We start from the raw sequence: 24,651 nt of genomic DNA, 5'->3' as shown, positions 1-24,651 counted from the left end.
AGAGCAGCATTGCACAGTGGAACCTCGGTTTTCAAACGTACAGTGGTACCTCGGGTTAAGTACTTAATTTGTTCCAGAGGTCCGTACTTAACCTGAAACTGTTCTTAACCTGAAGCACCACTTTAGCTAATGGGGCCTCCTGCTACTGCTGCGCTGCTGGAGCACGATTTCTGTTCTTAACATGAAGCAAAATTCTTAACCTGAGGTAATATTTCTGGGTTAGCGGATTCTGTAACCTGAAGCGTATGTAACCTGAAGCGTATGTAACCCGAGGTACCACTTTAATCCGTTCCAGAAGACTGTTTGACTTCTGAAACATTCGAAAACCGAGGTGCAAAGGGTGGCCTGCCAATTCAATAGAGAAAATTGTGAAAAACAACAGATACACGCAGCGGAATCCATTCAACTTTGAAAATGGAAGCATTTACTTCTGGGTTTTCAGTGTTTGGAAACCGAAATGTTCAGCAATGGAGACATCTGAAAACCAAGGTACCACTGTACTCAGGTCATGCTTGTGGGCTTCCCAGAGGCATCTGGCTGGTCTCTCTGAGAAGAGGACCCAGCAGCCTCTTCTTACATTTAAAGATATTTATATGCAAGCAGCAACCCAGAAATTTTAGCAACAGTTTTGAAACTGGCTTACTTTTAACACAAGACAACAGGAAGCTAGTTTAAGGGCTCATTTCTGCTTGTGCCATGTCTATAAAGCACCAGTCTGAGCTGTTTTCTGCTTGATGCATGCTTTCTAGGCATGGGGTCTGAGTGTTTCCCTGCTTGCCTCACTCTTTTTCAAGGGAAAACCCACTCTTTAGCAACAGATCAGAACAAATGGCAATCTGGGGGAAATCCCAATTGCCACTGAGCGATAAAGCACAGTTTTCCCAGGCACAAGAGGAAGTGTGAATAAGCCCTAAGTCACCCCAGTTGTCAAGAGATGGAGATTTCTTCATGCAGCATCAAGCATTTCCTTGAGGGTCTCCTTTCCACATATTGTCTGCTCTTACCTGTAAGAGTCAACTTAATGGAGCTCTTAGAAAGTCTGAAAGGCGTTTGAAGTATCAATTGTCTCCCTTTGTTTGATATCCTGATAAATTTTTTAAATTGCCTCTTTATCTGTCCCCTCCTTGCTCAATTAATAAAACCCACAAGATCAGCAAGGTTATAATTATAAGTTATAATTAACACCGCCAGCAAAGCATTTTTCTGACAAATTGCAGAAACCAGCAAAGTAACTCAACTGGAAAAGAGCAGAAAAACCTACTGGATCATAATCAGCAGTGGCTGGTGCCCCTTGGGACTGGTGGAGTGGAAGGCAGTGATGTCCACAGTAGGTGGAGCCAGAGACAATGGTAGGCGGAGCTAACTAATTTCACTCATGCTCCCATCCTCCTCCTGTCAGGCTTCAGGGAATCTGATTCCCTTCCCTCATGGCAGGTTGCCAGTAACAGAAAGACAAGAAGCTCTTACCAATGTCTTTATTCAATATTGATAGAGAGAGAGGCATAGAAATCTAGCCTCTTTGGTAGTGGCATTGCTCCGAGTCATCTCCTTCTCAGTTGTCAACAGTTCTACCCCACTTACGGTGGCTGCTATGGGCCAATTGTCTCTTAGTTCTCTGCTCTCCTACTTTCATTGTTTGCCAGGTTCTGGGAGGAGGGGGGCGTCTGGAATGCTCTGTACAGTCATACCTCATGTTATGTTTGCTTCATGTTACTTTCTTTCAGGTTACGTCCCGCGGCGACCCGGAAGTACCGGAAAGGGTTACTTCCGGGTTTCGACGCTCGCACATGCGCACAAGCGCCAAATCGTGCCGCGCACCTGCGCAGATATGGCACTTCAGGTTGCACTCTTTTCATGTTGCGAACGGGCCTCCGGAACGGATCCCGTTCGCAACCAGAGGTACCACTGTAGTGATAATGTGTCAGCCAGCTGTTCCTACTTCTCCCATTATTTCCCAGCTTTGCCCCTCTTCTGTCTCTGAGCTGTGACCCTCTGCAAACCACCACTGTAAATCTATACTGTCCTCCTCTTCTCAGGAGGTTCAGGGGAAGGACATCCTCCTCTGATGTCCAGTCCCTGACACCTCCCTACAGAGTTGTACCATGACAAAGCGTGTTCTCCCTCATGGAGAGCACGTGTTGCGGTGGGGGCTGACAAGACACCTCACTGTTGCTGGGCAAAAGAGTTTGGCCATCTTTAAGCAGGGGTGGGCTGTTACTGGGGAGATTTATATGTTGCCATTTATTGATTGACAGCCCTGTTTGTTAAATACTCTGCACGCAGCAACGAGCGTCCTCTTTTCGCTGTGTGCTTCGGTTCACCCTCCCTCCCTCCCTAATGTTAGGCTCTTTGCTTGACCTTGCTATGCCTGTCATGGGGTCATCTGCTTTTGGGGCAGGGGCCTGGTAGGAATTTTGTCCATTTGGCTGATTGGCTGGTGCCATTTGGTTTTTGCCTACTGCGTAGTAAATCGTCACAACTTGTTAGGTTGCGGTTAGGCATTGGTTTGGGAATTGGTTGGTAGAGGGGTATGGATTGGCTGTGCCTGCCCCTCCAAAATGCTGCTGCTGCTGCAAGGGTTTTCCGTTAAAGGAACCCAGGGGCTCCCCATGCTTTTGTCCGAACCCCCTGGCAAGGGGCTAGGGCCATGCAAGAGCCCCTGGGAGCATTTGGGGAGAGGTGAGGCATGGTTCCCAGTCCCGTCTCTCTCCCTGGGTGACTTACCCTTTCTGACTTCGCGGGGGGTGCGAATGTCAGACTGTACCCATGTGGGGTCAGTTAGTCGCTACCAATGCCTAAGCAACCACTCACACTGCTGTATTTTTAATAAAGTTGTGGCCAAAATTATGCCAAAAACCTTAAACAAAAATCAAGTGTCATTGTGTTCTTATCTGGGGTGTCTTGGGGACCTCGACATGCAACAGTGAGACTATGCAAGAGGAAAAAGCTGGCATCCAGGACCACCCTCTAAGACTAGTTGGAAGTAGGAAGGCAGGCAAGTGGTGGTTGGCTGGGGACAGACAAAGGGATTAGCCACCACAGAAAGATAATCAAAGCAACGCATGCATAGGAGTTGAGTTTCCTGGCTCTGGCTATAGTCCTGCACAGTTTAGGCTGCCCAAAGCTACCACTTTCATTACAGTTTCAGAAGCCTAACACTGTTCAGGAAGGCTGTTACTGTGCCCACAGCAGGAGCTGCTCATATGGCTGCAGTTTAAATATTGTGACTTGCACAGCTTGCAGATTCATCATGTCCAAAGATAACACGCTTGTACGGCACAGCAAATTTAAGAAAGCATTGGTCTTTTTCCTCATCACTGAGTATTTATTATATATAACAAATACATGAAAAAGAAAAAAAAAACTATATTGTGTGATATAAATAGTTTATTTACATTACAGAAAAAACATCAAGACAATGTATACTATTTCAAATATATCCATACATAATCAAATATAGCTGTAGTACATGTTTTTTTTTCATTGGTGTAGATTACCACAAATGCAAGGCAACATGTGTAGATCTTTTTGTCTATAATACTGTATTATTTTTTTTTGAAAGTCCAACCTCTCTGCAGTTTACTTTTTGCCATTGTGGAAACATGCTCTCGTTTAAATTAACCTGGTCGATGCTCTTGTTGTGTTGTCTGAACTGTAGTGCCCTGTGTTTTGCTTCTGCCTGTGAATTCGGTTGCTCCTGGGACATTTCCTGCAAGCAAGAGGGGAAAGGGGTGGGGGAGAGAGAAAAAGAGCATGAAATTTGCTTTGCTAAACGACAGTGGAGGTAACGTAAGGATTGCAGGCCACGGAAGGGCAACTGCCAACAACGGCTGTCGGTACAACTCATCATTCCTTAGCTGCACAGCTCCAGAGCTTTGTAAAAAAAGAGTCAAAGGCCTCCTGCACTCTTTCAGAGCCCGTTCTTCAAACAGGAGCCTGAAATAGCCAAAATCATTTCCCGTAGGACACTGCCTGCCTGCAACGAGGGTTATATTAATGCACTGGTTTAAAGACCCACCACAAGCAATGCGGCTATGAGACCTTTGGAAAATGTACACACATTCATCGGGGGCAGTTTAATATTTCTCCCAAACATCCTCCCAGCTAGGAAAGCACAAATAAAAGAAACAATCGTTGCTTTTCCCTACATTGGCTAACTTAGAATGTACTATTGCATTTCGGGAAGCACAAAGGCAACTCCGATATAAATGACTGTCAGCTCTGCAAATGGATTCTCTTTGTCTGCTCTGTGTTGGTTCGAAACCTGAATTATTGCCCTGTGGGGATACAAGCATAACAAGACAATGTACGTTTGGGGTATACGTATTTACATTAAAAAAACCGAACAAACCAGGAACACTTCCTTGTGCAACAGGAAGCGCTTTCCATTCATGCAATGGTACCGCTGGATCCAAATCGTAGCAAATGTAACTATCCGTGTATGACTAGAGAACAGTGCTTTTTTCCTGGGGGGGGGGGGGCGAAGGGGTATTTTACGGAGGTAAATATTTTGTGAATCTTTGTACTTTTGTCCATTTACTATATTTATTTTCCCCGATTTTAACTATAAAATGTTGGTTTTCTTGAGCCAGAATGAGAGTACTCCTAAACATTTTATATTTTAGAAAAGAAGCGCTGCTAGTGAATAACAGCGTGCAGCTGGGACTCATAGACTTACAGAAAAACAACAACAGCTTCCTAAATTTACCCTGGTTAACGTATATATCCACATACCCTCCAACATGCCACGGAGGGGACTTGTGCGACAGCACTGCCCCCCCTCCAAAATGGCCGTCTTTGGAAGCAGAATGGTTTCTGTAATTCCGGTATGTTCCACTTAAAGCAGGACAGTTGAGGAGCATGCATCTAGATGTAGCCACTTTCTTTTTAATTACTGTATTTTTCGCTCTATAAGACGCACTTTTTCCCTCCTAAAAAGTAAGGGGAAATGTGTGTGCGTCTTAGAGAGCGAATGCAGGCTGCGCAGCTATCCCAGAAGCCAGAACAGCAAGAGGGATCGCTGCACAGAGATCCCTCTTGCTGTTCTGGCTTCTGGAATTCAAACATTCCTTGTTTTCCTCCTCCAAAAACTAGGTGTGTCTTATGGTCTGGTGCGTCTTATAGAGCGAAAAATACAGTAAGTATCTGGAATGCCTGCCTGTCAACCAGGCTGCTAAATTCCCTCCCCTCCCCTCACCAGTTAAGAACATAGGAAGTTGCCTTATACTGAGGCCCCATTTAAAGCACTATGATACCACTTCAAAAAGTTTTGGCTTCTCCCAAATCAACCTGGGAACTGCAGTTTGTCAAGGATGCTGAGAGTTTTCAGGAGGTCTCAATTCCCAGAGTTTCCTGAGTAGAGTGACTGATTGTGAAACACTCCGGCAATTGTAGCTGTGTGAGAGGTGCCTTTGGGCACCAGTTCGGTGAACCTTGTTGTACACTAACTGAGAAGACCTCTCCTCCCAGAGGGGAGAGGTTGTGTGTTCAGCCCCCTGCACCAGCCTTCCTTCAGCTGCCGCGCCATGCCCAGCTGGTGGGCAGAGTCTAGCTGCGTTTAACTAATCCAGAATGCGGCAGCTAGACTGGTGACTGGGAGCAGCCGCCGAGACCACATAACACCGGTCTTGAAAGACCTACATTGGCTCCTAGTACATTTCCGAGCACAATTCAAACTGTTGGTGCTGACCTTGAAAGCCCTAAACGGCCTCAGTCCTGTATACCTGAAGGAGCGTCTCCACCCCCATCACTCAGCCCGGACAGTGACGTCCTTCTCTGAGGGCAATCTGGTGGTTCCCTCACTGCAAGAAGTGAAGTTACAGGGAACCAGGCCTTCTCAGCAGTGGCACCTTCCCTGTGGAACAACCTCCCATCAGAACGACACAACTTTTAGAAGACATCGGAAGTCAGTCCTGTATTGGGAAGTTTTAAATGTTTGATGTTTTACTATGTTTTTATATGTATTGTAAGCTGCCCAGAATGGCAAGGGAAACCCAGTCAGATGGGTGGGATATACATAATACGTTGTTGTTGTTGTTGAATAGGACATCCCTATTTTCATTGGAGACATGTTGGGAGGTATGTATATTTTGTGTATGCATATTTATTCATTTCTGTTTTCTTGCATTTGTATCTTGCCTTTCTTCCATCATGGCACCCAAGGTGACCAGACCCAGACCTGCTTAGCTTCAGTAAGGTGGCAACATCAAGTGCCTTCAAACCATCTCTCTCTCTCTCTCTCTCTCTCTGTGTGTGTGTGTGTTTAACTAATAATGACTGGAGCACCACAATATATTTGTTACTGGATGTAACATGCACCAAGTTTTGCAAAGGCTAAAGAAAAAGGAAATGAAGAGCTTATGCAAATGAAAAAGTTTAAGGGCATCAGCTTTTGGGTATCCTTTTATCTACAACAGTCTAAATTAAATCCACTGGAAAGGCAGGGTCCATGTAAAACCAAACCATTTTCTCTGAACACAAACCGTTAACTTGCTTTATGGCCTGAAGTTAACAAACCTGGAGCCACTCAGAAGATTGCTTGAACAACATGATCTAGTGCCATTTTTCTGTTGAGCAGTTACTTTCCCATCTCCGTCCTTTTTATGTACACTGTATTTCTGGCCGTTTGAATTATCTCCATGTTCCCTGAAACCCACTTTAATATAATGCATTGCCTTCTTGCAGGAGAAGATCTACTCTTGAGGGTAGAGTTGATGAACTCAACTAGGTCGGCAAGCATCTCCAAGCTTCTGCAGACATTTTTCTATTATGCCTTTAGGCTGGGAAAGGATATATGAATTATTTTCTACCTTCTTCCGGCCTGAATGTCACGCTTGTCCTCTGAGCGTAGCGAGAGGAGGATGCTTAGATATATTGGTGCTTTTTTAACTTTCTATAGGAGTGTGATGCCTGCTTCTTTTTAAAATTCTCATCTTTTTGGGAAAGGGATTTATTTTTAAGGCGCCTGATTTATTGAAGCAGCTGCAGGACACCTGAAGCAGTTTCACCTTCTCTCACCTGAGGAAGAAGCCCAGGCAAGTCGTGAAGCTGGAGAAAACTCTGAAACTTACCCATCACATGGTAAAGAATGGACATTGGTATTTATGAATGGATGGAACTCACAACTGCCTTACAGAGACCGCCCATTGCTCGATCTCCAAGCTCTCAGTTGCTTGAGATCTTTTTAAGTTGAAGGCTGGACCTGAGTCCTTACTTGTAAGACTGACAGTGTAAACAGCACATATCCTTTTAAATTCCAAAGTCAAGCCCACTTGGCATTCAAATCCATGCCAGCATTTGCTAGGCACTCTATGCATTTTAAACACCCGTCTCTTCCTGAAGAAGTACAGAGTAACTCCTGAGAATGCAAACACTGATAATCCCTGAGCTATTAAACAAACAGCTTCCTTTTGAATTTTCTACCATTGGGGAAACCGCCTTCCATACCTGTCAGTCTGCCAAACAAACCCCATGTGTTGTAAAAGATGCCGATGCATCTTCTAGGGGGCAGTTATGGAGTGCTTGTCTGGCTCGTGGGCTTCACCAATGGCCCACAGGGACCAAGAGATCACGCTTGTTGTTGTTGTTTAGTCGTTTAGTCGTGTCTGACTCTTTGTGACCCCATGGACCAGAGCATGACAGGCACTCCTGTCTTCCACTGCCTCCCGCAGTTTGGTCAAACTCATGCTGGTAGCTTCGAGAACACTGTCCAACCATCTCGTCCTCTGTCGTCCCCTTCTCCTTGTGCCCTCCATCTTTCCCAACATCAGGGTCTTTTCCAGGGAGTCTTCTCATGAAGTGGCCAAAGTATTGGAGCCTCAGCTTCAGGATCTGTCCTTCCAGTGAGCACTCAGGGCTGATTTCCTTCAGAATGGATAGGTTTGATCTTCTTGCAGTCCATGGGTCTCTCAAGAGTCTCCTCCAGCACCAGAATTCCAAAGCATCAATTCTTCGGCTATCAGTCTTCTTTATGGTCCAGCTCTCACTTCCATACATCACTACTAGAGATCACGCTAGCACTACATGATGACACGTTGCTGAGAAAGATGGGTGGTGCTAGACAAGTTGCCTTTCAGGGAAGCTTATCTGCCATTACAGATCTTCAGACCATCTGGGTGTCTCTATTTTCCAGGGACAGCCCCGGATTTACAAAAGCTGTCCTGGTTTCTGATTTGATCCCAGAAAGCCCCACTTTTTCTTAGGAAATATTGGAGGGTATGGAGTATTGTGACCCCGGTGCCAAGGAGATAAGATAAGTGACTATACAACCTTCAGAAGACATCAGAAGAAATCTGAAGGCAGCCCTGTATAGGGAAGTTTTTTTATGTTGAATGGTTTTTTATGTTTTTCTGTGTGTTGGAAGCTGATTTTCATCAGCGAAATGTTGGAGGGTATGGAGTTATCTGGCACCTGAACCGTATGAAGGCAGCCCTGTACAGGGAAGTTTTTAAAAAAATGTTAAAATACAAGCATATTTTCTATGCTTGTATATATGTGTATATATGTCGGAAGCCACCCAGTGTGGCTGGGGAAACCCAGTCAGAAGGGTGGGGTATAAATAAAATTATTATTATTAGTAGTAGTAGTAGTATGGAATAGGACATCCATATTTTCATAGGTTGTTACAATAATCCTGCCTATGTTTTTATCTGTTTATAGTTTATCTGTAAATATTCAATAAACCATTTCCATTCTTTTATTTAAAATGCTTATTCTTTCGGTAAGTTTCACCATTTCTGCATATTCCATAATTTTTTGTATCCATTCTCCCTTTGCTGGGACTTCTGCTTCTTTCCATTTTGTGGCAAGTAACATTCTTGCCGCTGTACTAGCATACATGAACAAGTTTCCATACAGCTTAGGTAGTTCTGTCCCTATAATTCCCAAAAGAAAAGCTTCTGGGTTTTTTTACAAAGGTTATTTTAAAGATCCTTTTCATTTTATTATATATCATTTCCCAGTAAGTTTCACCTTACTACAAGACCACCACATATGACAAAAAGAACCTTCTTTCTCATTACATTTCCAATGCTTATCTGATTTAGATTTATACATTTTTGCCAACTTTATCTTGGTAAGAGCACCTTGGCGTCATTACTAACCTTGTAATGCAGAGGACTACGACGCAGATGACAGCAATCTGGATAGTTCCAATCACTGCTGCTATTAAGACGTACTGAAATCGTACAGGGCCAGGAACCACATATAAAACGCTGTAGTCCTTTTTTTCACAGTGTTCTCCAGTGTAGCCTGCGTCACACCTAGAATGGAAAGAGACACGTTGACTCCTTCCCTTGCGGTAGTTCATAGCTGCATTGCATGAGCCACAAACCAGGCATTGCCAGAGAGATGCTGTGTTGCAACTGCACAAGAATGATGCGCTTGGGGTGTAAGAAGGCAGCCATTTCCATTCCAACCCGTCTTCGTCACAATCAGCACCGTTTCCATTCCTCTGCAATTCAATTCCCACCAAATACTGCTTTATTCATTTGGCTGCCTGCTACTTATTGTAATCTATGCAAGTACAGGGATACCTCGGGTTAAAAACTTAATTCGTTCTGGAGGGCTGTTCTTAACCTAAAACTGTTCTTAACCTGAGGTACCACTTTAGCTAATGGGGCCTCCCGCTGCCGCCATGCGGCCATTGTGTGATTTCTGTTCTCATCCTGAAGCAAAGTTCTTAACCCGAGGTACTACTTCTGGGTTAGCAGAGTCTGTAACCTGAAGCTTCTATAACCTGAAGCGTATGTAACCCGAGTTACCACTGTATTTTCGTACCTTACAAAGGGTTGTGAATTTAACGTACCCTATTTTCTCGTGTATAACACACCCCCGTGTATAAATTTAGAAAACTGGGGGAAATTGCCCAGAGCTGCTGAGCTTTTTTTGAGGAGGGATGCCCAGAATTGTTTTGACAGCAGAAACAGCCAATCGACAGCAGCCCTAGCCACATACACCAATCAACAGCACAATCGCCTCTGGGATCCTGCTGCTCATCAATCCCCCATCCCCAATCTGCACTATCCATATATAAGACAACCCCCAATTTTTGAGATTCTATTCTCATAGAAACAGCTCGTCTTATACATAGAAAAGTACGGTAAATAATGACACAATTACTTTCACGCCATTCATTTCAGTGCAAAGGAAACAGAATTGAAAGGCGGGGGCGGGACATTGATTACTTATCGTTTGTGGACCAAAAAGAATAAGACCAGCAAATACTGGACTGATGTCTGTTTTGTACATGGGATGAATAAATGAGCACTGACAATTTCTTTTTTCTTCGGAATTCACTGACACTCCTAGCCGCAGCTACTTTGTATATCTTACAAGATAACCAAGGAACTTTCTTTATGCCTCAGTTACTTTGGGGATATAAGAGGGTTGGAGGTGTTGCTGTTGTTGTTGTTTGGTACTTTTATGATGATTTCCTATACCAAAACCAAAATTTTAATGTGTGTCACGCTGATATTTGTAGGAAATGCCTCCTGGAAGAAGCTTAATTTGTTCTAGGCAACTGCTCTCATTTTGAAGTTGATGTATTTGATTTATGTATGTATTCTGTTTATGCTTTGCTTCTCATAAAACGTCCCCAAATGATTTAACAATAAAAAGATCAGCAATCACACACGCAGAGAGACGATTTCAAGTCCAATGCAGATACAGACTGAAATAAAGGTCTCCATTTAAAAAGCTAGTTGGAAAAAGGTATTTTTATTTCTTTAATAAGCAAATGAAATGTTTGTTTGTTCGTTTATTATACCCGGCCCACCATTCAAATTTTCAGGACTGCTTACAATCATTCTAAACATAAAAAACAAGATGCAAACACATGTAGCGATGGCTGTGTGCAATCTCCGGTGCCAGAGGCCGGATGCCTCTGAGTAAAATAAATGGTAAAGACCCCTGGATGGTTAAGTCCAGTCAAAGGTGACTACAGGGTTGTGGCGCTTATCTTTCTTTTCAGGCCGAGGGAGCTGGCGTTTGTCTGCAGACAGCTTTCCGGGTAATGTGGCCAGCATGACTAAACTGCTTCTGGCACAATGGACACTGTGACGAGTGCCAGAGGACATGGAAGCACTGTTTACCTTTCCGCCGGAGTGGTACCTATTTACCTACTTGCACTGGTGTGCTTTCAAACTGCTAGGTTGGCAGGAGCTGGGACGGAGCAATGGGAGCTCACCCCATCACGGGGATTCGAACCGCCAAGGGGGGCGCTGCCCGTGGCGAGCATCCTGGGGGCAGTGGCAATGTCACCCCCCCTCAGGGATGACACCTGGGGTGGACTGCACCCACCGCATCCCCCTTCCTCAGCCAGTGGTTGTTGTAGCTCTCAAGTTCTGCTGGGTTTCTTGGGACAGTAGCTGCTGGCTGAGCGTGAGGAATCAACAGATAATTAGGGTTGCTGAGCTTTTTTGGGGGGGATTGAGTTTTTTTGGGGGGAGGGACAAGGTTGTTGCGCTCCCCCCCCTTATTTTTGGGCCCAAGTTGTTGAGCTATTTTTATGGAAATTTGCCCCCAAAACCAACTCTTCCAACATAGTTTGCCATACGCCCGGGTTTTCCTGGACATTTTAACCAAATTTTGGAAATTCCAAATGTGTGGCAGCCCTAGGATAATGCCTGGCAAGCAAGCCTGTGCTCTTAGGAGCCTTTAAAGGGCTGCATCAACATACGTTGCAGGAATGCATTTCTAAACAGCTTAATGGCGCTGCATAATTTAGCGCAGTTTTACTACATTCATTAGGTGCCTCGTTACATAATTTAGATCCAGAGTGGATGGGGTCTTGGCAATTATTATTTTCCTTGCTGTATCAAGATAGCGTGTGTTAGCAAGTGTGCCTGTTCAGTTTATCATTAGCCGCTCGGTTTGGGGAAAGTGTTACCTGCAAGATGGTTCCAGCATATTAGCAGAGTGTTCACATTTTCCATGCATGCAGAAGCCGTTATAATGTTCTGGACAAGGAATGTAGATTCCCCTGGCGCTTTCTTCAAGTTTGTTGGCATTCTCTGTAAAGACAGATGAAAAAGAAAACCAACCTGTAAGTGTGTAGCATGGTGAAGAAACAACAACAAAAGACATATTTGCTTCAGTGTACTGCATAACAGATTGAGACTGCATGCTGACAAGGCAGAAGTACTGTTTTTGGGGGACAGGGGGCAGGTGAGTGTGGAGGACTCCCTGGTTCTGAATGTGGTAACTGTGCCCTTGAAGGACCAGGTGCACAGTCTCGGAGTCATTTTGGACTCACAGCTATCCATGGAGGTGCAGGTCAATTTGTGTCCAGGGCAGCTGTCTACCAGCTCCATTTGGTACACCAGCTGAGACGCTACCTGCTCACAGACTGTCCCGACAGAGTGGTGCATGCTCTGGTTATGTCCCACTTGGACTATTACAATGCACTTTACTTGGGGCTAGCTTTGAAGGTGACTTGGAAACTACAACTAATCCAGAATGCGGCAGCTAGACTGGTGACTGGGAGTGGCCACCAAGACCATATAACACTGGTCCTGAAAGACCTACCGTATTTTTCGCTCTATAACACGCACCAGACCATAACACGCACGTAGTTTTTAGAGGAGGAAAACAAGAAAAAAAATATTCTAAACAAAATAGTGGATATATGATTTTTGTGGTTCATGCTGTGGCCACAGACATGTGATCTGACAGTGAGTTTGGAGTAGCCCAATGCAAAAATCCTGAGGATCCATGTGGATCCATGCTTTGTAACCATGGAGGAGGGAAGGAAGGGGAACCATGGATCCTCTGCTCACGACTGTAGCAGATCCCCCCCGCCACCCGCAGGCATTCGCTCCATAACACGCACAGACATTTCCCCTTACTTTCTAGGAGGAAAAAAGTGAGTGTTATGGTGCAAAAAATACGGTACATTGGCTCTGAGCACAATTCAAAGTGTTGGTGCTGATCTTTAAAGCCCTAAACCGCCTTGGCCCAGTATACCTGAAGGAGCGTCTCCACCACCATCGTTCAGCCTGGACACTGAGGTCCAGCTCTGAGGGCCTGCTGCTAGTCCCTCATTGCAAGAAGTTAAGTTACAGGGAAGCTGGCAGAGGGCCTTCTCAGTAGTGGCGCCTGCCCTGAGGAACGCCCTCCCATCAGATGTCAAAGAAATAAATAACTATCTGACTTTTAGAAGACATCTGAAGGCAGCCCCATTTAGGGAAGTTTTTAATGTTTGATGTTTTATTGTGTTTTTAATATGCTGTTGGGATCCGCCCAGAGTGGCTGGGGAAACCCAACCAGATGGTGATGATTAAAGAGCAAATACTTTAGGCTCTCATTTAAGTGCAAGAGGATATACTGCAATAGGTTAGCACTTTTAGAAAGGTGTGTATATTTAAATGAATGTTTCCCGAGAATGAAGTAACATGCATGAGGAGGGTTGCAAACTTGTACAGTACAGTAGTATCTCGGGTTGAGAACTTAATTCGTTCTGGAGGTCTGTTCTTAACCTGAAACTGTTCTTAACCTGAGGTACCACTTTAGCTAATGGGGCCTCCCACTGCTGCGCCGCCGCCCAATTTCTGTTCTCATCCTGAATCAAAGTTCTTAACCCGAGGTAATATTTCTGGGTTAGCGGAGTCTGTAACCTGAATAGTATGTAACCTGAAGCGTATGTAACCCGAGGTACCACTGTATCTCTAATTCATGGGAATGAGCCTGTCAAAGTAATCCCCTTTTACAACCCATTGATTCGGGGAGAGAGTCAAGCATATTCAGAGCTCACTCCCGCTGGAATTAAGGAAAGACATCAATAAGAACATTGTTAGCTGCTTTATGTCAGTTTGAATTCTTTGTCAATATATCCCAAATATGCCTGCTCTGGAAGGCAGCAGTTCTCCACAATTTCATTCTCAGTTCCACCCAGAGATGTCAGGGATCGAATCTGGGACCTTCTATCACCGAGCTAAGGTAAAGGTAAAGGGTCCATTAGGTCCAGTCGTGACCGACTCTGGGGTTGCGGCGCTCATTTCGCTTTACTGGCCGAGGGAGCCGGCGTACAGCTTCCGGGTCATGCAGTCAGCATGACTAAGCCGCTTCTGGCGAACCAGAGCAGCGCACGGAAACACCATTTACCTTCCCGCCAGAGTGGTAACTATTTATCTACTTGCACTTTGATGTGCTTTCGAGCTGCTAGGTTGGCAGGAGCAGGGACCGAGCAACGGGAGCTCACCCCGTCGCAGGGATTCGAACCACCGACCTTCTGATCGGCAAGTCCTAGGCTCTGTGGTATAACCCACAGCGCCACCCGCGTCCCTATGACCGAGCTAAGGCCCTTCCTCAAATATACAACTGTATTGCAACAGTCCGAGGCCTGTAAAGGCAGGTTTGGCTTTACAATCCAAGCTGCTAAGGCAATATGAGATCATAAGTCAAAAGAGGATTCATTCTTTATTCAGGCATATGCATTAAGCAATACTGAGTGTGAATGCAACAGAAAATATTTACTGTTCTCTGGCTGCAATATTTAGATTGATGTAATGTGTTTAAATTCCAAGAGACATCTGCAACATCTTTACTAATTTTGCAAAAACATATAGAATTGACAATTATGCTTGATAAACACATTTCAAAACCTCTCTTCTGGGATAAAAATGCTTAGTTAGGGCAGATTTCACCCCGAATGTGGACTTGGCAATCAGCTCATTTGTATTCTGTTACATGTACATGAAACTGCATTATTCTGTTTCTTCTGTTTCAGTGTATCTGAAGAAGTGTGCATGCACACGAAAGCTTATACCAAGAACTAACTTAGTTGGTCTTTAAGGTGCTACAGGAAGGAATTTTTTTATTGCATTATTCTGTTATGCCTTTTCTAAGGTGTAAATGGTGAACATGTGGCCCTCCAGATATTTCTGAACTACATCTTTCATTATTCCTGAGCATTAGGTAAAAGGGTAAAAGGTAAAGGACCCCTGGACAGTTAGGTCCAGTCAAAGGTGACTGGGGTTGTGGCGCTCATCTCGCTTGTCTGAGGCAAAGGACAAGATCTGTCCTGCCAAATTCACATGCAGAAGCCGACAAAGTCTAGCAGTTGAATCTCATTCCAAGACTGAACTGCAAGCAAAGCTTAGCTGTATCTTCCACCAGAGGGGAGCAGCCAACACCATCAGCAGTTGCCACTTGAGGCAGCTGCCTCACTCTGCCTAATAGCTAGGCCGGCCCTAAGCGACAGGAAGTATATTCTAACCTTCTATAAGTAGTTGTAGGGATATCGCGGAGTGGAGAGTGAGGTCCAGAGGAAGCACAGTCCCCACCAGCACGCGTGACCCTGGGGTGCAGGGAAAACTCCCCCTCGGACAAGCCACGGCTGTCGGAACATCGTCCCCTACGTCTGACCTTTTGCGTTCTCAGCAGTCAGCGGTGTCCTGTCTGTAACCTTTGTCCCTGAGACCTTCTGTCTCCTTCGTCATACACTGTGCAAGGGGAAAATGACGCTGTGGAAACAGGTGCCAAAATAGCACGATCTTGGGACGGAATATGTGTAAAGGTCACAGCCCAAAAATGTATTTGCCTGGCTTGCATATTTGTCTCAATAAAAGGAGGCTCCACAGGAATGGCAGCAGCTTGCTTCAGCCCACCTGTGCGCAGCTCACATGATGATCAACACCTGTCTTGGGCCTTCACTTCAGTAGTAGTAGTAGTAGTAGTAGTAATAATAATAATAATAATAATATGCCCAGAAATGCTGGCATGTGTTTCCAACACATATAAAAGCATAATAAAATGCCAAACATTAAAAACTTCCTGATACAGGGCTGCTTTCAGACGTCTTCTAAAAGTTGTGTAGTACATTCTACTATGGATATCTGACAGGTTCAGAAATGAAACAGCCCACGTTTTTACTAATGCTTTTTATGATGCTGTATCTTATAATCTGTATAGGAGAGAACATGATGGATTTTAGAAATAAACTCTCTCCCATCCCTTTTCTGATTAGAGCCTCTTCCACAGCAATTAACTACCGAGCCCTAAGATTTCCCTTTCTTTATCTTATCAAGTGAAAAGCTAGAGTCTCATTGAAAGCCTCATTTCGAAGTGTGATCTGCAATTTTCACTTGTCCCTGGAGCCAGATGATGAACCTGAACACGATGAAAGCTCAAGTTCACGCAATATTAGGAAATTCCAGAGAAATTATGAGATGTGGTGAAACTCTGATAAACTTTGGCCCCAGTCCAGATATAATTGCATGCAGCTAGGCACCAGCTCCCGAATTGTCCTGTATCTAAAGTAAGGTGTATTGTCTTGCACTCTGATAAGGTGACACCATGGCCTGTATCTAAGTTATACTCAGAGTAGACCCATTGAAGCTAATGGGCTTAAGTCAGTCATGTATAACAATTTCAACAGGGCTCCTCTAACTAATACTGAATATAATAACTACGTATTTTAATAAATTTCCGTCTAGCTGCAGATCTACATCCACATCTGTTCTACAGAATGACAGTGAATAGTAGCATTCCATGCTGATCTATATTTGTAGATACCTGAATCTGTCCTTTCTACATAGGCATGGCATCATCAGTGTGGCTATATGTGTGCAGGGTAGGTGCTACATCTATGCAGGCACCCTAACAAACAGACAAGCCAAGTGTTCAAAGGTTTTAGTTTTAACCATGAAGCCAAAGCTTTGACTGCAAAGCTCTGTTTGGCTCAAGAGATTGACCCAAGTTTGAACGAAGCCCTCCAATCTGCTTCATGTTATTTTGAGGGTGGGGGGAAACCCTGATTGAATGTGAATTAATACATTGCATTTGGTAGGTAGCAGAATACGGAGCCTGATTATTGTTCCATGGCTAGAGTGAATGGTGGACTGGATGTGGGTGAATAAACTGAAAATATGTTCCTGGTGGGAGCTGGTATTTCTCCTGTTCTGAACGGGGTCACACTCTCCCTCCCACAAAGGAGCAGAGATGCAGTTTGGGCATGCTTTGGAGACCTGGATGTGATTCCAGGAATCACAGGGAGAAGCTGTGTCCTGGAGTACATTTTATCAGCTCACACCTAGAGAATGATGCCTAGGCACCATGATAAGTGCCTTGGTCATCATCAGGCGGCTCTGCTGTCACTCATTCTGTGCCTTTGAAGACTATTCAAGATGCAACAACCCAACTTATTAATGGGTCAATGAGGGCTAAAAGCACATATGCAGAGAAAACTGGAGTGCCTCTCAAAACTGGGGCACAATTAAAGGTTGATTTAAGATAGTAAAGCATTGGTCCATAATATTTCAATATATGCCCCCTCCCACAAGTCTACACGTACACTACAATCACTGGCTGGAACCCCGTTCCAGTCCTCCATTTAATTTAATTTTGTTTTATTTTACATGATTTATATCTTGACCTTTGTCAAAAGACCCCAGGGTGGTTCAGAACAATTGAAAACATGTAAACCAGTCAGAAAGTTAGAAACACAGTACATGGTTCAATTAAAAAAAAAACCTGGCTCCATTATTGCTGTACAGGTCATTCCCCCTTAGGATATTCATAGGGTTGAAGGAAGAGGAAGGTGTTAAGTATAGTAATTTAATTCACTGAAATTGTAAATGCTTGTATGCATTGCTATGTGCTTGAAATTGATTGGTTGGCAACTGAATTCTAGAGCATTCTCTAGTAGTTCTCATGTGATTGAGTAATGTCGGCCGTATGGAATGTATCTAGTGAAGGAGAGAGACTCCATTTTATGTGAAGCAAGATGACTGTGTTTGCAATCCACTGTGAACACTGCTAAGTTGAATAGAGTGTTGGGATGCTTCTTCTGTGCTTGAGAGAAAGAGAGCAAAGATTCAGGAGAAGGTGAAAGTGGAAATCTCTCACAGGAGCTGCAAGACGTGGCCTAACTGAGATATAGAAGGCTGAGCTCTGGACAGAGAGGGAAATACAGTTGTTTGAAAGTTAGAAGAAGAGACTGTAAACCCATACTTGGGGAAGCATGTGATTGTAAATAATATGTTTTAATTCACCTAGAACTACAAGTTTCTGCAAGTAAAGTTTTTGGATGTTAAAGTCTGGACACTGGTTTAATTTCCAAAGAAGGGTGTCAGTCACATATATGATTTGAGCTTCCTAGCTGCATTTTCACTACTCTTACTTCAACAGAAGGTAGCCAGCTGCTGCCAAAAGATGGACAGTATTGGCTCCAGTTGTGCCCTAGGGGGAAGCATATTCCAAAATTGAGGTGCCATTGCTGAGGAGGCCCTGTGGTGTCACAGACCCTTGAACAACAGTATGTTCAATGCTTACCAGAAGGGCCTTTCCAGTGGATCTCAAAGCATAGGGAGATCTGTGTATCAGGAGAGGCACTCCTTTAGGTAATGAGCCCAAAGGCATTCAAATGATACCCCCCACCAAATAATCTTAGGAACTGTGTTTGGGTATGTGAAGAAGCCTAAAGACCGTAATTTCTAAAAGGATAATGTCCAATCCATTTGATTCAAAAATACAATTTCAAGGAGAAATCTTTTTAAAAAAGTTGTTAGGCTGTTATTCTGAAGTTTGAACATGTACGATTTTCAGGCAGAGCATTCCTAAGATCATAAAAATGCATTTCAGCCTAAAAGAGAGTGACAGCCCACCACACATACTTAAACTTCACTTTTTCGCTCTTGTTCAGAGCCGCTGGCATTTGAGGAGAGCTAACTATATATATTGTAGCACTCCTCTCCTGACAGAGGCTTCCAGCATAATTTGAAAATCTGGTGTTATATATATATTTCTTCACTGAAGATTTTGAGAGTACCCCAGTTACAGTTCTGCTGATAACAATCCCTGGGACTGTGGGATATTGTGCATGTGAGGTGTTTTATTTTAGTTAAAGTTGGTTCCAAGTTATGTAGCCCTCAAGCTAAAGTGGTTAAAAGACACACATGAGTAAAAGATAAGGATATGAAAAGATCATACGGACAGTTCTATATCCAGCTGCTCTTTGGCTTGCCTGGCCTAGTATTGATTATGTTAAAGAATAATATCCTATGTTATTATGGAGAATCCTCAAAGTTGCTCATAATTAGGGGAAGATCCACTTTCTCATTTTCCCAGCCTTCAGTACAGTTCTCCGCATTTCCACACCAGCTTGCAATTTTTTAAAAAGTCCTAAACTCACCAGCATTTTAGTGCACATTTCTCCTAATATACACATTTGCAGGCAAACTTGCCTAATACATGCATTTTTGCAAAGCAATTGTCTTTAAAGTGAGGTATTTTTCTATGGTATTTTCATTAACTCGTGCATCTTTATGCACACCAAATGCATTTTGAACACATTACTTGGTTTGAGAACTGCATTGCAAAATTCGGAGAAGTGTGATTTTTCAAAGGATGGCTGTGTTCTTTGGTTCTCTTACGGTTTTCGAAAGCGCCAAATTAAGTAGTTTCCCCTTTAAATGCGAACTGAATCAGATTTCTCTTTCATTCCCACTCAGAGGCATAGCAAGGTCAGGTGGTAGCCGCTGTGAAAAAATTTGTCAAGCCCCCACATTGCAATTTTTGGGAAGGTTGCCCAGAATTGTTGAGCTTCTTTTTTTTAGGGAAGGTACCCCATAGTTGACGGGACGCAGGTGGCGCTGTGGGTTAAACCACAGAGCCTAGAACTTGTCGATCAGAAGGTCGGCGGTTCGAATCCCCACGACGGGGTGAGCTCCCGTTGCTCGGTCCCTGCTCCTGCCAACCTAGCAGTTTGAAAGCACATCAAGGTGCAAGTAGATAAATAGGTACCGCTCCGGCGGGAAGGTAAACGGCGTTTCCGTGCGCTGCTCTGGTTCGCCAGAAGCGGCTTAGTCATGCTGGCCACATGACCCGGAAGCTGTACGCCGGCTCCCTCGGCCAATAAAGCAAGATGAGCGCCGCAACCCAGAGTCAGTCACAACTGGACCTAATGGTCAGGGGTCCCTTTACCCTTTACCTTTACCCCATAGTTGCTGACCTTTTTAATGGGAGGGATGGTCACAAAACAAATATGCCCGCCAATCGTGAAAATACGACCATCGAGCTGGCACCCTCCGGCGGCCGGCACTCGCATCCACGATTGGCACAATTGTCAGGACAATCTGCCCATGGATTGCACAAATACACCCGGCGTGCGGCGCTGACAGTCAGGGATGCCAGCAACTCCTGCAGAATGCGAAAATATGGCTGCCAATCACATAAGACCGCCTGCTGGGGATTCGAGTGCCGCCCGCCAGGCTGTGTGAATGCCACCCGCCGGTGGGTGACAGGCTGATCGCCAGGCGTATTTGCGTGATCAGTGGGCGGATTTTCACAACGACGATCGTGCAAATCAGGAAAACCCACCCATCGGGGGTGCGAGCACCGCCACGCCAATCCGCTTAGGGGGAGTTTGTCACCACCCCTAGGCATGACACCCCGGGCGGACCACCCCCACTTGAAAGGTACCGGTACCCCCTTGAAAGGTACCAGGCACCACATATAAAATAATACAATACTCACAAATAATACAATACTCACAACATATAAAATAATACAAAACAGTATCAGTTGAACAGAAGACCCTAAAACATGCTCAAAGCATTATGAGCGCCAGAGTCCATAGCAGATGAAAATTACATTACAACTGTAGCAGAATGTAGGAGAATGAGATGCTAGAATGCGGAGCTGGTGAAATGGACCACACCACTTCAGCAGGACTGGCCAAAGACATTTTGGCATCTGTGGTAGAACCCAAAATGACGTTCTCCTCCCTGCCAGAGAAGAAGGAGTGAAGGAAGAGCTACATCAGGAACAAGGGGGTAAGAAAAAATTGATAACGGGATCTGCTTCCCCACTGGAACATGCCGCCTGAGGCAACTGCCTCACCTTGCCTCATGGGTGGGTTGGTCCTGCACTTCAGATTGTGGGGGGGGGGGGATATGCTCCTTTGTGGTTGAAAATTTCCTTGAAAGCCTCTCCTCCTTCCAGAGGGGAGGTGTTGTGAGCGGGAGCCGTTCCTCCGTTGGCAGGGGGGCATATTCGGCCCCCTGCGTCAGTTCCCCGGGTGCTGCGCCACGCCCATCAGCCAGCCAATAGAGCTGGCTTAGGGGCGGGGTTTAGCCGCATTCAAGCAGCCGCGGCAGCCCTGTGTCCCCATTCTGCTGCCTGGAGTCGTTGGATCACTCGCCTGCCCTCTCTTTAGGTCATCTTTATGCTTTTGACCTTGCTATGGACTTCGGTTGGTTGCCCTGGTTGCCCAGGGGGCCTGGTAGGAATTTTTATCCACATGGCAAATTGGCACAAGGCTCTTGGTTTTTCACCTACCTCGTAGCAAATCGTCACAGCTTTTCGGGTATTGGTGGTTAGGCATTGGAATATGTGTCGTGTGTTGGAGGGTAGGTTGTGGCCATCACCTACCCCTCCCCTTCTTGGGTATTCCGTTAAAGGAATCCCGTGGTCATGGATCCTGTCCGATGCCCTGCTGGTGGCTAGGGCCATGGCACGGCCCCTGGTGATATCTGGGGAAGCTTCAGTTGTATTTGCATCAACAAGCTCCTCCCACTGGTTGTTAACCTTCAAATGACCCCCTGCTGCACGGGGTGGAGTCATATATAGTTTGCTTGATCCAATGCCTAAGCCAATACCACTCACATGCTGTAACTAATAAAGTTGTGGCCTTCTTTAGCCCATTAACCTAAAATACATGCGTCCTTGTGTCTTATTTATCCCTAAGCGGGTGGCGGGTCCTTGACTCACAAACAGAAGACCAACACATAGCAGGCGAGGCTAGAATTTGCTTTTCCCGTTTTCAATTTGCAGAGAGGTGTCTTTGTTTTGTTTTGATCCTGCCAGTCTTCCACCTCATTCTGCAGCATGTGTAGTAGATACAGTCTAATTTTCACCTTTCATGTTGAACACATACTGGACTAAAGAAGCTCATCAAGTCACTCTTTCTCCTTCTTCTCAAGGGCAACTGGGACTGTCAAAGCTGTCAATGCTGGCTATCTGAGTGAGAGCTAAGCAGACATAGGACTGCAGCCTCACCCACTCAATTTTATTATTTCAACCAAAAGCCATGACAAATTCCCTCCCACCGATGTAATCTGGTCATTCAGAAAAACACATTCCGTAGACATTCTGTATTACGGTAACTATTAGACTGAGGACTATTGCTGTAACGTCTGTAAAAAGCCAGGCTAAAAATGAAACTGCTTATTTTTTTTCTGTCACAATATTATAATTATTCATCCAGCAATGTTACAGAGTATGATTTCAACATTAATCAAATTGTGGATTCATTGTGCTTGACAACTCATCTTCAAATGCCAAACTCTCCAAAGTCCTTATTAGACAGGAAGGAATTATTTTCACATTTTTGAGGTAAGAGTAGTAGTAGTTTTTTTTTTGGTCCTTTGCTCAAACCAAATTCATACGGAACTAGCACAGAAGCCTCAAAATCTCACACTAAAACATGTCTCTCTGTAAAAACAGCTTTATCTAAATTCTCTCCTTTTTCCAACATGTTAGCTAATATCTTGGCTTTGGATTTTGAAGCCAAAACAGCCTCTTTTCTAATCATGATTAAGTTATTAACCCGATGAACAGGTAGAGGGAAAATGACGACAGCAGTGCTAAAATGGAGCTTGCCAAAGAGAAAGTAAAACAGCTTTTGTAGGTTGGGGTGCAAAAGGACCTTCTTTAGATGGGTGCCTAATGCCGGTGGCAGCTGGTACCCATAGGACTGGTTGGGTGGAAGGAGGAAGCAGTAGGGGGAAAGGTAAAAAGGTAAAGGACTCCTGGATGGTTAAGTCCAGTCAAAGGTGACTATAGGATTGTGGCGCTCATCTCACTTTCAATCCAAGGAGCTGGCGTTTGTCCACAGACAGCTTTCCAGGTATGTGGCCAGCATGACTAAACCGCTTCTGGTGCAACGGAACACCATGATGTACACCAGAGCACACAGAAACGCTGTTTACCTTCCCACCGCTGCAGTACCTATTTATCTACTTGCACTGGCATGCTTTCGAACTGCTAGGTTGGCAGGAGCTGGGACAGAGCAATGGGATCTCACCCCGTCACAGGGATTCTAACCACCAACTTTCTGATCGGCAAGCCCAAGAGGCTCAGTGGTTTAGACCACAACCAATGACAGCAGAGCCAACTAATTCTCCCTACTGATGGGCGGGTAATAAATATATTTAATAAATAAACAAATAAAGAATATGACATTAAGTCCACGTTCACACATGCAGACGCAACAGTCCATGACCCCAGCATCAAGAAGTGGCCTGCATGTGCAACGCCGATCAAGTAGAGCTTTTGCACCAAATGACAATCGGGAGAATTTGCACGTTCAGCTGAGAAATACTTAGTGATCAATTCTGAAGCAAGGAAATATTGCATGATGTGTGCAAATCCATCAACCCAGATATTTCAGGAGGCAAGTGATGCCACTTTTGAGAGATCTCCCCTATCCTTTACCTTCAATATTTTGCATTCAAATATTTCCCTTTCAAAATATTTATAGGAAGCTAAAGCTTGATACAGCTTTATAGTTCTTCCATTTTGCTAGGCGACAATGTATTGCTGCTCTTCTTAACTTTCATTAATACTTGATCCAGCTAATACCATTTGTTTCATCTCTAGAAGAGACATTTGAACAGATAATGAATCAAATCCATCCTCTAGAGATTCGCCTGGCTTCAAGCCGTGTATTGAAGTACAACCATAGACATCACTTTCTTAATAATTAGCAACTGCTTTTTAGTGCTGCTAATAATTTCGAGATTTACAGCACAATCCAGTAGGAGGTAACTGAATTCAATGGGGATTATCAGGTAAGCATGGATAGGATTGCACACCACAGTATTACGGTCTCTCTCGAATGTTCCTCATCATTAACTCCCTGCCCGCTTAGGTTGCTGTTCATAGACCTGTTAAAGTGTGAGGGCATAAAGGACGTAATGGAAATAGGAGCACCCCCATTTGCTCTGCCTCCAATGGTCTTGCCCACTCCACCCCAACCTTCCTGTGTTGAGAGGATAGATCTGAAGGGGGCTTCTAAGCTCATTTGGTTGAACAGGCTGAGAAGCCTCTTCAGGACTAGGAATCAGGGTTTCCTGCAGGGCACAGAAGAGTTGGGAATAGAGTGGGTGGGGCTGGCACATTCAGGGACATGAGGGGCAAGGGTGATACACACGCCCTCGCACCCTTTGCACACTTAATGCCCTCACAAGTTTCACTGAATGCCTGAAGGGGCTCTTATTTTACAGTGCAATCCAAGAAGCATCCTTGGTTCATTCTAAATTTGGACGGCAATATTTTCCTCAAGAGGCTTCTAATTCCAGTACAATGTGGCATATTGATTTCCAAAGAACTCACTCCTGCGCGTATATATATATATATATATATATACCGGTATATATATATATATATATATATATATATATGATACAATGCTCCCACCACCAATGGGCATTTGTTTATAGAAAAGTTCTGTTCTTTAGAATTCTCCTTCCTCGCCTGGTCCATTTCTCCTCGTAACGAAAATGGTGCCTTCATTAGAAACACCCTCCTTTTCTATCTTTTAACCACTTGCAGGCATTTTAGTACACCAGAACATTATTCTGTGCATTTGTATGGGTAAGCCTTTCCTTGTAATGTTTAAACATGTTATTGAGAAGGTGGGCAAGGTATTTC

The 24,651-nt window shown here is 44.5% G+C and overlaps 1 protein-coding gene across 1 annotated transcript in view; it reads right to left on the bottom strand.

The window, feature by feature from the left end:
• Window positions 1-3,545: 3,545 nt before the first annotated feature.
• Window positions 3,546-24,651, bottom strand: part of TMEFF2 (transmembrane protein with EGF like and two follistatin like domains 2) — a 250,317-nt gene continuing 229,211 nt past the window's right edge. The window contains exons 8-10 of the mRNA XM_080972358.1: window positions 11,888-12,011; window positions 9,102-9,260; window positions 3,546-3,709 (exon numbers count right to left, since the gene is read on the bottom strand). Of these exons, the coding sequence (XP_080828484.1) occupies window positions 3,613-3,709; window positions 9,102-9,260; window positions 11,888-12,011 (380 nt within the window). The 3' untranslated portion in view covers window positions 3,546-3,612. The remainder of the gene's footprint in view (window positions 3,710-9,101; window positions 9,261-11,887; window positions 12,012-24,651) is intronic.

Source organism: Podarcis pityusensis (assembly GCF_964106645.2).
Source record: "Podarcis pityusensis genome assembly, chromosome: 1".
Lineage (NCBI taxonomy): Eukaryota > Metazoa > Chordata > Lepidosauria > Squamata > Lacertidae > Podarcis > Podarcis pityusensis.
Note: the sequence above shows the minus strand (reverse complement) of the source record. Positions and strands in the feature narration are given on the sequence as shown.